The sequence below is a fragment of the Perognathus longimembris genome, chromosome 3 (assembly GCF_023159225.1).
Source record: "Perognathus longimembris pacificus isolate PPM17 chromosome 3, ASM2315922v1, whole genome shotgun sequence".
Lineage (NCBI taxonomy): Eukaryota > Metazoa > Chordata > Mammalia > Rodentia > Heteromyidae > Perognathus > Perognathus longimembris.
This window is the reverse complement of record NC_063163.1, coordinates 65,543,831-65,558,426: the sequence shown is the minus strand read 5'-3', so window position 1 is coordinate 65,558,426 and position 14,596 is coordinate 65,543,831. Positions and strand designations below refer to the sequence as shown.

The 14,596-nt window shown below is 57.4% G+C and overlaps 2 protein-coding genes across 5 annotated transcripts in view; both read left to right on the top strand.

Annotated features, from left to right (window-relative positions):
* The first annotated feature begins 600 nt into the window (after positions 1 to 600).
* Kiss1r (KISS1 receptor) lies at positions 601 to 5,104 on the top strand. The gene is made up of 5 exons (XM_048341821.1): positions 601 to 1,109; positions 1,608 to 1,732; positions 2,552 to 2,687; positions 2,985 to 3,217; positions 4,053 to 5,104. Exons 1-5 carry the CDS (start codon positions 866 to 868, stop codon positions 4,473 to 4,475), a joined length of 1,161 nt encoding a protein of 386 aa, XP_048197778.1. The 5' UTR covers positions 601 to 865; the 3' UTR covers positions 4,476 to 5,104.
* Positions 5,105 to 12,376: 7,272 nt separating this feature from the next.
* Arid3a (AT-rich interaction domain 3A) overlaps positions 12,377 to 14,596 on the top strand; it is a 38,188-nt gene continuing 35,968 nt past the window's right edge. Inside the window, exon 1 of one of the 4 annotated variants that reach the window (XM_048341814.1) lies at positions 12,377 to 12,431. The gene's annotated coding sequence lies outside the window, so the exon portion shown is untranslated. Of the gene's footprint in view, positions 12,432 to 12,794; positions 12,903 to 12,971; positions 13,063 to 13,187; positions 13,260 to 14,596 lie in introns of those variants that run through there. The other 3 variants (XM_048341813.1, XM_048341812.1, XM_048341815.1) reach the window with 3 other exon arrangements.

The window sequence follows — 14,596 nt, the reverse complement described above, 5'->3', positions numbered from 1 at the left end:
CAGATTGGGCAGGAAAGTCTGTGAGATTCTTTTCTCCAATGAACCACCAAAAAGCCAGGAATGGAGCTGGCAACAACAGCACTCGCTGGAACCGACGTGGAAAATGAACCTGTTCAAAAAGAAATGCACTCTTTACCTGACTTACGTAACTGGGACCCCTCTGCACATCACGTTTGTAATCACAATTACAAATAAAAGAATAAAAAGATGCCTCCCGTCATCTGGAATTGCCTTGTCCCTGGTTCCAGTTGCCAGCATCAAGGGCTCTGGCCTGTGTCCCCACCAGGTGAGGGGCACTGGCTGTCAGTTACGAGGTGAGGGGATGAGGGAGATAAACACCCCTAGGGACAGATGGGCCAACATTCAGTCAGAGACCAGCTCTCCTGCCCGGAAACTTCCATGGCCCTTTCCCCAGATTTTCCTCTGCAGGTGGCTAGCCTGGGTGGGAGCTGGATCCATGGATCTTTGCCCATGGGTTGGGACCAGCCCTGGTGGGGGGCGGGGGGAGGGCACAGCGACCTCCATGTACCTCCCCACCCCTGATCTGCGCGTGCTGCCCTCCCTCCCTCCCGCGCGCCCGCCTCTGCACTCCGGGCGCTGCGGGGCTGGCTGGAGGCGGGCGCCGCCGTGGAGGGTGGGCGAGCACGTGGGGAGGGCGCGAAGGCGGGGACAAGGGGAGGGCACCGGGTATAAACGCGGGGCCGCTGCGGCTGAGACGCCCCTCCTATCCCACCGCCTCCAGAGCCTCCGGCTTCTCCCCCCAGGCTCCGACTCCGCCCGGGGAGAAGCCATCCGGGAGGCAGTCCCGGGACGCAATCCCGGAGGGCGGCCAGGAGGAGGAGGAGGAGGAGGACGGTGCCAGGCCATGCCTGTCGCGGCTTCGTCGGGGCCCAATGTATCCTGGTGGGCAGCGGCCAACGTTTCCAGCTGCCCCGGCTGTGTCGCCAACGCATCCGAGGGCCTGGGCCCCGTGCCGCGGCTTCTGGACGCCTGGCTGGTCCCGCTCTTCTTCGCCGCGCTCATGGCGCTCGGCCTGGTCGGGAACTCGCTGGTCATCTACGTCATCTGCCGCCACAAGCAGATGCGCACGGTGACCAACTTCTACATCGGTGAGTGAGCCACGCCGCGCGCCCGGCGAGGGTGTGTGCCCCACGGCCCGGCCTCCGCCCCTGCCGGGCGCCCCGAGTCCCCACCCCCGTCCTGGGGCTGGAACTCAGGGCCTAGGCGCTCAGGAGTGGCGCTCTACCTCCTGAGCCACACCTCCACTCCAGCTTTTTTTTTCTTTTTTCTGGTGAGTCGGAGGTAAGATTCTCACGGACTTTATCCTCCTGGGCGGGCTTCGAATCGGGATGCTCAGATCGCAGCCTCCGGAGTAGCTAGGGTTACTGGCATGTGTACCCACCGGTACCTGGCAGCCAATTCCTCCCCTTGAGGGTCTCCGCGTGCCACCTCGGAGGCTCCCCGAGCCTTCACGGGGGAGAGGAGGCAGCCTGGGGGCCTCGGGGCGCTCAGGGACGGGCCGAACGGCTCCGAAGGGGGGAGAAACCCAGGGTGCGGAGGTAGAGGGTCGCTGGGACAGCCCTACACGTAGCCTTCCCCGCCTGCAGCCAACCTGGCCGTCACGGATGTGACCTTCCTGCTATGCTGCGTGCCCTTCACGGCCCTGCTCTACCCGCTGCCCGCCTGGGTGCTGGGCGACTTCATGTGCAAATTCGTCAACTACATCCAGCAGGTGCGCAGCCCGGACCGCGGGGGCGGTGGGCGTGGCCTGGAAGTGGGCGTGGCGTGGCGGCTGCGGGAGGCGTGGCTTGGGCGGGGCCTCATTGGATAGCGGCGTGGGTGGGGTCTGTGGGTGGGCGTGGTCTGTGGTGGGCGGGGCTGCGTGTGCAGCCTGAGGCTTTGCGGGCGACCTGCTTCCTCCTCCTTTTCCTCCTCCCTTTTCTTCACTCTTTCTCCTCCCTCTTCCTCCTCTTCCTTGCTCCTACACTTTTTCTTTCTTAATGCGGACATTGGGGCTTGACCTCAGGGCCTGGACGTTCTCCCTGAGCTCTTGTGCTCAAGGCTAGCGCTCTACCACTAGCACAGCACCACTTCCAGCTCTTTGATGGCTAAATGGAGATTAGAGTCTCACAGACTTTCCTGCCCCTGCTGGTTTTGAACTGGGATCGTCAGATCTCAGCCTCCTGAGTAGCTAGGATGACAGACAGACATAAGCCACGGGGTTCCTGCTCCAAGGCAAGCCTCTCCCACGGCTGGGCTGAAGAGAACTGGTTCCTGGACAAAAAGGACATGGAATGGGTAGACGCTTCCCGAACTGCCCTCCTAGAGAGGCTCTGCTGCTCCTGGTCTCAAAACTGGGTGTCAGGCGACCCCCCCCCCCTCATGGCTCTCTCATTCCTCCACCCTCTTGGGCTCCTCTTCTAGTTCTCCCTCTCCCGTCCCCCAACTGGTGACCACTGGATACCCCTCTCTGAAAAACACGTCCGAGTGTGTGCCTAAGTGGTTGGATATGAGGGGGGACTGGCAGGGCACTCAGTCCCGGCTTGTCCAGGTTTCGGTGCAGGCCACATGCGCCACCCTAACGGCCATGAGCGTGGATCGCTGGTACGTGACGGTGTTCCCGCTGCGCGCCCTGCACCGCCGCACTCCGCGCCTGGCGCTGGCAGTCAGCCTCGGCATCTGGGTGGGTGAGTAGCCGCATGCGCGCTGGGGGAAAGAAGCCCAGGTGCCCTGGACACGTGAGGCCTATTCCAGTTACCCCTGCCTGGCTGGAGGCCTGGCTTTCATCCAGCTGCCTGGGCAATCTGAAGTTGGGCGCACTAGGTCTCCGGGCCACCACGTGTGCCCACGGGGCAGCATGGCATATGGCACAAGCTCAGGCCACACCGAGCCACCCGGAGGTTCCTGGGAAAATCGGGGGAACGCTGGCTCTCCTGTCCCTTAAGTCTCTGAGATCAGGTTCTTCACCCTGGCCTGTGGCGCAGGGTCTGCGGCCGTGTCTGCCCCGGTGCTCACACTGCACCGCCTCTCCACTGGACCGCGCACCTACTGCAGCGAGGCGTTCCCCAGCCGCACCCTGGAGCGCGCCTTCGCGCTCTACAACTTGCTGGCCCTCTACCTGCTGCCCCTGCTGGCCACCTGCGCCTGTTACGGCGCCATGCTGCGCCACCTGGGCCGGGCCGCCGTGCGCCCCGCACCTTCAGATGGAGCCCTGCAGGTGTGCCGCTTCAGGGTTGAGAATGGAGGGTGGGGGATACAGGGAATACATCCATTTGAAACTTGTCTTATCTCCATCTCTCTCAAAACACACTTCATTACCTGCATTACAAATACTTTTTTCTGTGTGTGTGTGTGTGTGTGTGTGTGTGTGTGTGTGCCATGCCAGTCCTGGGGTTTGAACTCACTCAGGACCCAGGACTTGGGCATTGTCCTTTAGTTGTTTTTGTTGTTTTTTTTCCCCCACACTCAGTGGGACCATTTGAACCACACCTTCATGTTCAGCTTTTTTGCTGTCTCACAGCTTTCCCTGCCCCCGCTGGCTTTCAACTGAGATCCTCAGATCTTAGCCTCCTGAGAAGCTAGGATTACAGGTGTGAATCACCAGGGCAATTTTTCACTATATATACACATATATACATACATGTATACATATATACAAACATATATGTGTATATATATATATATATATATATATATATCCTGTAGCAAAGTTTGTAGAAATTTTAAAAGTTTTATAGCCAGGCATCAGTGGTTCAAGCCTGTCATCCTAGCTTTTCTGAAGGCTCAAATCTGGGCATCTCAGTTTAAAGCCAGCCAGACCAGAAAGTCCATGAGACTCTTATCTCCAATTAACCAGCAAAAAAAGTAAGAAGTGGAGCCGTGGCTCAAGTGATAGAGCACCAGCCTTGAGCAAAAATCTTAAGGGAACCTAGCACCCAGGCCCTGGGTTCAAGCCCTAGGACTGGCACCAAAAGATAAAATTAGAGTGGAGTTGGATGGGGGGGAGGGGGATTCAGCGCTTTCCTCTAACCCCTCTCCCTTCTGCCATTCAGGGGCAGCTGCTGGCTGAGCGCGCGGGAGCCGTGCGTGCCAAGGTCTCCAGACTGGTGGCCGCTGTGGTCCTGCTCTTTGCCGCCTGCTGGGGCCCCATCCAGCTGTTCCTGGTGCTGCAGGCCCTAGGCCCCGCCGGCTCCTGGCACCCGCGCAGCTATGCTGCCTACGCGCTCAAGATCTGGGCACACTGCATGTCCTATAGCAACTCGGCGCTCAACCCGCTGCTCTACGCCTTCCTGGGCTCGCATTTCCGACAGGCCTTCCGCCGCGTATGCCCCTGCGCCACTCGACGCCAGCGCCGGCCCCCCGCTCCCGGCCATTCCGACCCCGCCGGGGAGCTGCAGAGCCTGGCCGCGCACCCCGCCCCGGCCCCTGCGCCCCGAAGCCTGCGAGCTGCAGAGCACGCAGGCTGTGCGTCGTAGGGGAGCACTCGGCCCCTCTCTGAACTCATTCTATGAGAATCCACGTGGGCCCCTCCAGAACTGGAGTGGGACTGCAAATATTCTGTTATTAATTGTGTATGTGTGTGTGTGCGCGCGCCAGGACTAGGACTTGAACTCAGGGCCATGTGGCTCCTCTTTCGTAGCTTTTTTCTGGCTCTTCTTGCTTGGCTTTTTCTGCTCAAGACTGGCACTCCAGCGCTTGAGCCCCAGCTTCACTTTGTGCTGATTAATTGGAGAGAGGACTTCTCACAGGTTTGTCTGCTGGGGTTGGCTTCGAACTGGGATCCTCAGATCCCAAGCCTCCTGAGTGGTCAGCCAGCTTCAGGCTATTATTGATATTTTTTTATTGTCCCAGATCATCAGCAAAAACGTTTTGCCCTCTTTTGCTTTTGATGTGGTAACGATTGTTTCTGTAATCCTCTGGAATTGAAGATGTGTTCACATCTGTACTTTCTGGATCTTTCCAGGAAGGGTCACCCCTTTGGGGGCACTGCCTTATTATTGTAAGAGTGTGGGTCCAGGGACTGGTGGGGATAGAGCTCAGCAGTAGAGTGCCCCTAACGGAGGCAGGACACATGCACCAAGTTAGATTTATCAATTTGCAGAGAGATTAAAATGTGAAAACAAGAAAGGCAATGGCAGGCTGGCGCCATGGCTCAGTGGTAGAATAGCTGCCTCGTGTATGTAAGGTCCTGGGCTCACATTCCAGAATGAAAGATAAAAGGTCCACAGAGCACAGAGGGAGGCATTGGTTGATACTTCGTTAGCACCCTGGATCCCGGCTCCAGCACCACCCACACCCTGTAGTTGTGAGCCATGTGGTCCTGTCACCTCCCAGGACTCTACCTGGCTCCGGTGGCGCTGACTGGGGTTCCCAGGCTGGACCAGGCGCACTGGACCTCCTGATGGGTGCTCAGAGTGCTTTCTCCAAGCCCTGCTTGGGCTACTCCTCATAGCAAGTAATACTTAAATTCTTTGGTAGAAGTTTCCAGAAGGGAACAGAAATTGGTGCAAGGTTGTTGGTTTTTTTAGACAAGGTTTCACTATGGAGCCCAGGGTGGCCCAGAACTCCCCGTCCTCCTGCCTCCTCTTCCACCTCCTGAGTGTTGGGATGCAAGGGGTACAGCTCTACGTCAAGCTTCAGTTCACTGGCTTTTAGTGTAATCTGAGATATAGGCCACAAAGCCCCCTGTCGATTTTAGAACATCTCATCACCCCCAAAGCAGACCTGTCCCCATGAGCACTCACTCAGTCCCATCCTCCACATCCCTGTCACCCACTTCCTGTTTCTGCATTCATCTGTTCCACAGGTTTGGTTCCTATCAATGGAGTCATGCTGCGGGGCCCTGGTGTCTGGTTCTCATGGAGCACTGGGTCCTCAGGGCCCCTCCGTATTGTAGGGTGGGTCAGCGCCCTGCGTTGTCCATGGCTGAGTGTAATGTTCCCGTGTAGGTGGGTCATACGGTGTAGGTGTACCTCACTGGGGGGTGGAGCTCACTGGATGGGCAGAGATGACTGGGTGGAGCTAGGTGGGTGGGCGGAGCTAAGCGTGTGATGGATTAGGGCTGTGTGGAGGGACCACCCTGGCTAGTCCACTCATTCACCCAACTATTCGTGCTGCCTGGAGCATTCAGTCATCTCACCTAGTTTTGCATACCTGCATTTGGGATTGGATGTGACTCACTGCAGCTGCTATAACAAAAGTTAAACTGGGCTGGGAATATGGCCTAATGGTAAAGTGCTCGCTTCATACACACGAAGCCCTGGGTTCAATTGCTCAGCACCACATATATAGAAAACTGCCAGAAGTGGCACTGTGGCTCAAGTGGTAGAGTGCTAACCTTGAGCAAAAAGAAGCCAGGGACAGTGATCAGGCCCTGAGTTCAAGCCCCAGGTCTGGCCAAAAAAAAAAAAAAAATTAGAAAAAAGAAAACAAAAGTTAAACTACAGGGGCTGGGAATGTGGCTTAATGATAGTGCTTGCCTAGCATGCATGAAGCCCTGGATTCCATTCCTCAGCACCACATAAACAGAAAAAGCCAGAAGTGGCGCTGTGGCTCAAGTGGTAGAGTGCTAGCCTTGAGCAAAAGAAGCTCAGGGACAGTACCCAGGCCCTGAGTTCAAGCCCCAGGCCTGGGAAAAAAGAAAAGAAAAAAACTACACAGGCTGGCTTTTGTCTCCCAACCCTCTCTCCCACCAAATTCCCAGAGCCACCAGAGTGACAAGTCAGATGACACTTCCTTCTCCCAGCTTCCAGGGGGGAGAGGGTCCTTAGGCTTTGAGACCTTAATGTCAACCTCCGAACACATGTCTCTCAGGCTGCCTCCAACTCCCCCCACCACCCAACTTAGTTAAGGACTCCTAAGGCTTAATTCAGGATCCAGTGTTGCTGGGTGGTGCCACAGGTTCCATAGGGATTGGTCACAGTTCCCATTCTGTCCAAGGGGAGACTGAGGCCTGGGTGGGGGAGGTGTGAAGTGGTGGGGGAGGGGAGGGAAAGCTGACCCTCCGCCCCAACCCTGCAGACCCACATCATATTCAACCATCCATAGGACCTTCCCCCAGGACTCTCCCCCCTCTCCCCTCCCCATAAAGTCTCTGAGAATTCCAGAGCCTTCCAAATAATGAAGGAGAGGTTGAGGCAGCTGAGTGCCTGTGGCTCAAGCCTACAATCCTAAATACTCAGGAGAGTGAGATCCAGAGGCTCTCATGTAGAAGCCAGTTTGGACAAAAATGTCAGTGACTCTCCATCTTTGAATAACCAACAAGCTGGGTGCCAGTGGCTCATGCCTATAATTCCAGCTACTTTGGAAGCTGAGATCTGAGGATCCCTGTTTGAAGCCAACCCAGGCAGGAAAGTCCATGAAACTCTTATCTGCAATTAGCCAGCAAAAAGTCAGAAGTGGAGTTGTGACTCAAGTGACAGAGCAGTAGCCTTGAGTGAAAAAGCTAAGGAGAGTGCCTAGGCCCGGAGTTCAGGCCCCGGTACCAGCATGCACACGCACAAAAATATGGACTGGAGATGTGGCTCAGCAGAGAGCACATACCTAGTAGTAGGGGCTGGGCCTGGAGCTCACACCCAGTTATAACAAAACAAAATAAATTGAAGAGGTTGTAGGCATAGCTCAGTTGGTAGAGCACCAGCCAATGAGCGAAAGCGTCAGGTATTGAGTCTTGGTCTTCTTGGACAAAGAAAAAAAAAAGACAAATGGAAATTTAAATGTAAGTCATATTTAATATTATGGAAGACTCAATACATTTGTTGAGGGCTGCGGGTTTAGCCACGAAGTGGTAGAATCCTGGGTTTTGGCACTGCAGCAACAACAAAAAATGGCTGTAAACCTGCATTCCCAAGTCCGAGATGAAAAACTTGTTTACAGGTGAGATGGCGCCACCTAGCGACCTCCGCTCTTTGGACAGTGGCCACGCCCCTCTTTAGTACCGCCCCCGAAGCCACACCCACCGTGGCCGAGCGCCCCGGACTGCAGCCCCGCGGGTGTCCAGCAGGTGGCGCGCGCACCCCACGGAGTCTTCCTCCACCCTACATGTTTCCGGTGCTTCGCAGGGTGGGGGGTGATTAGCACCCCAACCTGGACAGGAGTCCCAGGCTGGCTATGTCCCCCGCTGTAAAAGGGGGCATGCTAAGCCACATGACGATTTCCGCGAACTCTATATACGTTTTAGGGTCTCTACTAGGAAAAATATTAGAAATAGTGTATGGCCCAGCACCAATGGCTCACGCCTACAATCCTAGATAGACAGGCAGCTGAGATCCAAGAACTGGGGTTTGAAACCAGCCTGGGCAGGAAAGTCCAGGAGTCTCTTGTTTCCAATTAACTACCAAAAATCTGGAAGTGGAGCTGTGGCTAAAATGGTAAGCAGAGTGCCAGTCTTGAGCACAAAAAGCTCAGGGACTGTGTCCAGACCCTGAGTTCTAACTCCGGTACCAGCTCCATTTTTCCTTCTTTCTTTCTTTTTTATTTTGTCAAGTCATGGGTTTGAATTCAGGGCCTGGGCACTGTCCCTGAGCTCTTCTGCTCAAGGCTAGCACTCTACCACTTTGAGCCATGGCTCCACTTTCTGTTTTCTGGTGGCTAGTTGGAGATAAAAGTCTCATGGACTTTCTAGCTCAATCTGGTTTTGAACCTCCATCCTCAGATCTCAGCCTCCTAAGTAGCTAGATTTACAGGGGAGAGCCACACTTACCTGGCCCACTACCAGCTTTATTATGAAAGGGGAGGGTCCTTCTTACTTTAAAAGAATTTTAAATTACACTCCTGTGGGTCTTAGGACTTGTTTATCTAGTGTCAATAAAGTTACCCTGGGAACACAACTGGATTACAACTGGGTCCCCGCTCAAATTTAGGGGCTGGCATCTCCTTCCAAGTTAAAAAAAAACAAAAAACACAAAAAACACCCGATTTGGGGGTGGGCGTGGATTAGTGGGCAGAGTGCTAGCAAGTGCGAGGTCCTGGTTTCAATCCCTAGAAGATATACCTACACACACACGTATGTATGTATGTATGTATGTATGTATGTATATTATGTACATATAATTTGGAGACTTGTGTGGACAGACAGCAAAAACCTAAGGGAGGGGACAAGGGACAGAGGAAGTCATTCATTTCACCAACTTTCTTAGGTAACTGTTTTCAGGATTGGGGATCCTGCTGTGAACAGAGTGAGGTAAGTCAATACAATTCTTGCAACAGAAAAAGCCAAAGTAGAGATATCTGGGGCCACCAGGGGTGATGGGCTCTGACACAGAAAGAACAGGGCAGGACCTGAGGAGGGCAGGCCCCAGTGTGAATCAAGCCACGTAGGGAAGAGAAGGGCATACTAACTAGTGGGAACAATCTGTGCAAAGGCCCTGAGGTGAGAAGTTTAAAGTGTGTATGTGTATAATATACATATATAATATGGAGAGTTGGGCACTTTAGTTTGTTTGGTTTTTAATTTTTTTCTTTTTTACTGTTTTGTTGTTGGTGGTTGTGGGGCTTGACCTCAGGACTTGGGTGCTGTCCCTGAGCTCTTTTACTCAAGGCTAGTGTCCTACCACTCTGAGCTACAGCTCCACTTCTGGTTTTTGAGTAGTTAATTGGAGATCAGAATCTCACAGGGACTTTTCTGGCTGGCTGGCTTTGAACTGTGATCCTTAGATCTCAAGCTCTTGGGTAGCTAGGATTACAGGTGTGGACCATTGGTGCCCAGCTCTTTAAAATTATTTTTATAAAGGTGATGTATAGGTTACAATTCTGTAAGTCAGGTTATGAGTACCTTTCTTTCTTCGTGTGTGTGTGTGTGTGCGCGCGCGCGCGCAGGTCCTGCGGCTTGAACTCAGGTCCTTGGTGCTGTCCCTGAGCTTCTTTTTGCTCAAGGCTAGCACTTTACCACTTGAGCCATAGTTCCACTTCTGGCTATTTTGCTGGTTCACAGGCTTTCCTGCCCAGGCTGGCTTTGAACCTCCATCCTCAGGTATCAGCCTCCTGTGTAGCTACGATTACAGTTACAAGCCTCTGGCACCTAGCATGTACAAGTAAGTTTGGATATAGCATCCCAATGGCTTCAGTTCTCCTACTTGTGCTTCTTTTTTTTTGCCAGTCCTGGGCTTGGACTCAGGGCCTGAGCACCTCCTGAGCACTGTCCCTGGCTTCTTTTTGCTCAAAGTTAGCACTCTGCCTCTTAAGCCACAGGGCCACTTCTGGCTGTTTTCTGTGTATGTGGTGCTGGGGAATCGAACCCAGGGCCTCATGTATACGAGGCAGGCACTCTTGCCACTAGGCCATATCCCCAGCCCTGTGCTTCTCCTTATCATTGGGGAAGACAGGCACGCCCTCAGTCACTGTTTGTGGTGGAATCTCCCCCCAACCCTTTTGCTCAGGCTGGCCTAGAACCTCTGCAGTTGGCCAGTCTCCACTTCCTAAGTAGTGAAGGTTACAGACTTGAATCCCTCCCTGTTGCTGTCATTTTGGATTTTTTTTTTCTTTTTTGGCCAGTCCTGGGCCTTGGACTCAGGGCCTGAGCACTGTCCCTGGCTTCTTTTTGCTCAAGGCTAGCACTCTGCCACTTGAGCCACAGCGCCACTTCTGGCCATTTTCTGTATATGTGGTGCTGGGGAATCGAACCCAGGGCCTCATGTATATGAGGCAAGCTCTCTCGCCACTAGGCCATATCCCCAGCCCCGATTTTGGATTTTTAATTGGACAAGATAACCCAAATCCATGGGAGCACCACAAGATTTGTCCAGGAAGCCTTCCAGAGCTGGGGTCACTGTGTGAAGCTCACAGCTTGAGAGACAGAAAGGTCCTGGTGACATTTAGCCTGCTGCCCAGCCATGGGGTAGCACAGGCTCCTGGGAGCCAGCAAGTCTGTGTATAAATCCCCCCATCACTTCCTGGGCTAAAAATAGGATCCCCTCACTGGAGGCAGCTGTGGCTCATGTAGCCCCTCACCCTACCACTGCTGGGGGAACCTCACCACCACCAGACCCTTTACCTTTACCATTTGGGTGTGTGTGTGGGGGGGGGGGGGGGACTAGGGTTTGAACTCAGAGCCCAGGTTCTGTCTCTTAGCGTTCTGCTTTACCACTTTAACCATGGCCCACTTTAGCCATGACTCCACTTCTTGGCTTTTTTGTTGTTTCATTGGAGGTTAAGAGTCTCATGGGCTTTTCTAACCAGGCTGGCTTTGAATCGAAACCCAATTACATATGTGAGTCACTGGCAGCGGATTGATAATAGCCAGCCTTTTGTTTTGTTTTTGGTTGTCCTTTTGTTTGTCCATCCTGGGGCTTGAACTCAGGGCTTGAGCATTGTTCTTTTTCTTGCTCAAGATTACCCAGCTCCACTTCCGGCTTTTCTGGTAGTTTGTTGGAGATGAAGAGTTTCACAGACTTTCCTGCTGGGGCTGGCTTTGAACTGCAGATCCTCAGATCTCAGACTCCAGAGTAGTTAGGATTACAGGCATGAGCCGGTGCACCCCCTGGCTGTTAACAGCCAGTTTTAAGGAGGAGGAAAACAAACAAACAAAAACAACTGGTAGAGAAAGGCCCCTAAAGCCTTAGAGACCAGCGTGGGGGGTAAGGCTGGGGTCAGCTTACCCTCTTCCTCCTCCTCCTCACCTGGGGGTTTCTAAACTGCCCATCCTCTGGGACAACAGTTTCTCACCCGGGGATGGGGTGAAGCAGAGACGGCTATTCCCAGTGCTAGAGAAGCAACCTGGGCCTCCGGACCCTGGGCCTCGGGCGGGCGGGAGGCAGGGGCTGTACCCCCGGGCCACACACTTACCCGGGGAGGGCGGCTGCGGTGTCCGGCGGTGGGAAGGTGGCTGTGCGCAGCCACCTGCTGCCCTTGGGCTCCGAGGCCCCGGGCCAGGGGGGTTCTAGGAAGGATTCTAGCCTGGGATGGGGGTGGCTCGGTGATTCCCCCTCCCCCACTCCCTAGGCTTGGGGGTCCGGGGGGAACAGGGGAGCGAGTGGGGTGAGGAGGCGCGGGTGGTCCGTGCTGGGAGCCTGGGGCGGGGGTGGGGGGGGGGGAGGTCCGGCCCTCGGGCCGGGCTCCCACTGGACCGCACGGGGGGGGCGGAGGGCGCGGACGGCGTCCCCGGGGCGGCTCTGCGGACGGCCCGCCTGCCGGCCGTGGGTCCCCGGGGTGCGGGGACCGTGGAGCCACTGAGGTCCACGCACGCGCGCGCGCACTCACGCACGCGCGCGGAGGGCGCGGGGCCCCGCCCAGGCCGCGCCCGCTCCCCGCGGGGCTGCGGCCTCCCCGCCCCGCAGCGCGGGCCAGCCGGGCCGCCGCCGGCCTCCGAGCCCATTTCCCCGACTGGAGAACCGAGTCAGAGCCGGTGAGGCGCGGCTCACCTCCCGGGCGGCGGCGGCGGCGTCTAAGGGGCAGAGGTGGAACTCCGAGCCCCGTAGCTCCCGGCTAGGTTCCCGGTAGGAGGAAGGGAGAGGATCCTGGGGCTGGGTTCGCTTTTCGGCTTTCCGCTGCGGGGGGGAGGCGGGAAGAGCCCACCTCCGTCCCCCCACCCCCGCCCCGCACTTTCCGCTGGGCCTTCACCCACCCTCCACACCCCACCGCTTCCTTTGCGCCTCGGGCCGCAGCGCGCACTTTGTGGACGGTCCCTAGGCGGGAGGGGCGGAGCTTCCCGCCGTCCCACTCCCTTTCTTTTTTTATTATTTATTATTATTTAAAGGGGCCGAGACCTAAAAAAAATTCCCTTCCACGGTTTCTCTCCCCCCCCCACCCCTTCCACCTCCGCGGCCGCCGGCTCCGCCGACCCCCGGCCCCCGGCGCGGACGGGCGGTGCAGACGCGGGGACTCGCGGGGACATCCGGGGAAGGGGGTGGGGGCCCGGCGAGACCCCTCCCGCGTCCCGGGGGCCAGGCGGCTGAATCACCGGCGAGGTATTTGCATCTGAGAGCGATTTGTCACCCGGTGATTTGTCTGCGGGGCGGGGAGCGCCGTGGGGGAGGGGCGGGGCGGGGGACCGGCCGCGCGCGGGGCGTCTCGTCCCAATCCGGACGGGCGGGGGTGCGGACGCGGACGCGGCCCGCCGCGGAGTCGGTGAGTGGGGCGCGCCGCACCGGCCCCGGAGGGCGGCCGGGAGCCGGCGGCGGGCGCGCACCGGGCGGGCGCGGGGGGGAGGCCGGGGCGAGAGGCCGGGGGAAGAGGCCGGGCCAGAGGCCAGGAGAGGCCAGCAGAGAGGCCGAGCGAGGCCGGGCGGGGGTCGAGGGCGCGAGCCCCCCGAGCCGCTCCGCAGGGTAAGGCTGCGCGCACTGCGCCCTGGAAAGCTGAGGAGGTGGAGCGGGAAGGGGGGGGTCCCCCTAAAGTTAGGACGGCGCCCCCCGAGGCGGGCCCATGGCTGTGCGGGACGAGCCTCTCTCCTCTCGCCGCGAAGGGCTCGGGGCGGGTCTCGGGGACCTCCCCTCGCCGCGGAGCGCACCGGGGCGCGATCGGGGGGTCGCGAGCGCGCGCTCCCCACCCACCCCGGACCCGGCGGAAGGAAATGGGCTCGGCGTGCGCGCCCGCGGGGGGCTGTGCCCTCTGGGAATGGAAGTTGGGAGGGGGGCTTGATTTCATTTCTTTTTCTGGGCGACGCCCCGTGGTGTTTTGGGGAGCCCGAGCGAGGTGGGCACTGACCCTCCCCAAGCGGCGGCGGGGCCCCGGAGAAAGTGTGGGCTCCAGCGCGGACAGGCGTCCTGCACCTCGGGGTGCGCTGGCCCCGCTCTCCGACGGGGGAAGCGGAGGGGGGGGGGTCTCAGGAATAAGTTCCCTTTCCTCAGTCCCAGCAGCGGCCCCCCCCCCTTTCTAAGATACAAAAGCCGGGGTGCAGGAAGCGAGGGGAGCGCGTGTGTGTCAACTCCAACGTTCGCGCCGGGCTGGGCGGCGGGTTTGTCTAATACCTTCCGTTTTTGGACACTCTGTCGTCGTCCCCCCCCCACCACACCCCCACTCCCTACACCCCACCCCACACACCCAATGCAAATCTACCGCTTTCCAAGAAGCCTTTGAAATCCTGACCCGGGGCTTTTGTCGTCTTTGCTGCTGCCTTTTCGGATTTACTATTCTCACTTCCTCTGGGGGGACCCCCCTCCCCACCTTCTCAACCCCCTCCCCAGCCTTCTGCCCTTCCCCCTCCCCTCCCTGCGGTGGAGTGAGGGGCCCCTTTCGCCACCCGCGGCCCCAGCCTTGCACAACTCTTTAAATAACCATGTTTTGCAAGGCCCGGCCAAGCGGGTGACCTCTCTCTCTCTCTCCTCTCTCTCTCTCTCTCTCTCTCTCTCTCTCTCTCTCTCTCTCTCTCTCTCTCTCTCTCTCTCTCTCTCTCTCTCTCTCTCTCTCCCCCCTGGGGGGAGGGTGTGGCCCTAGGCCCCTCCCCACTCCCCCACCCCAGCCAGGTCCTCACGACCACCCAGCACCCACTTCCCGCTTAGGAATGCTCTCTGTGGAGCTGTCATAAAATGTGGGGTGATGGCCCCCCCAGGACAAAGGGCTCCTGGGGGAAGGGGGCCCCCAAGGGGTGGGCCTCGCCAGTTTAGGGTTCATGGCACAGATGGGGGATCAAGCTCCTGACCAAGGGGGGCACTGGGGTTCCCCC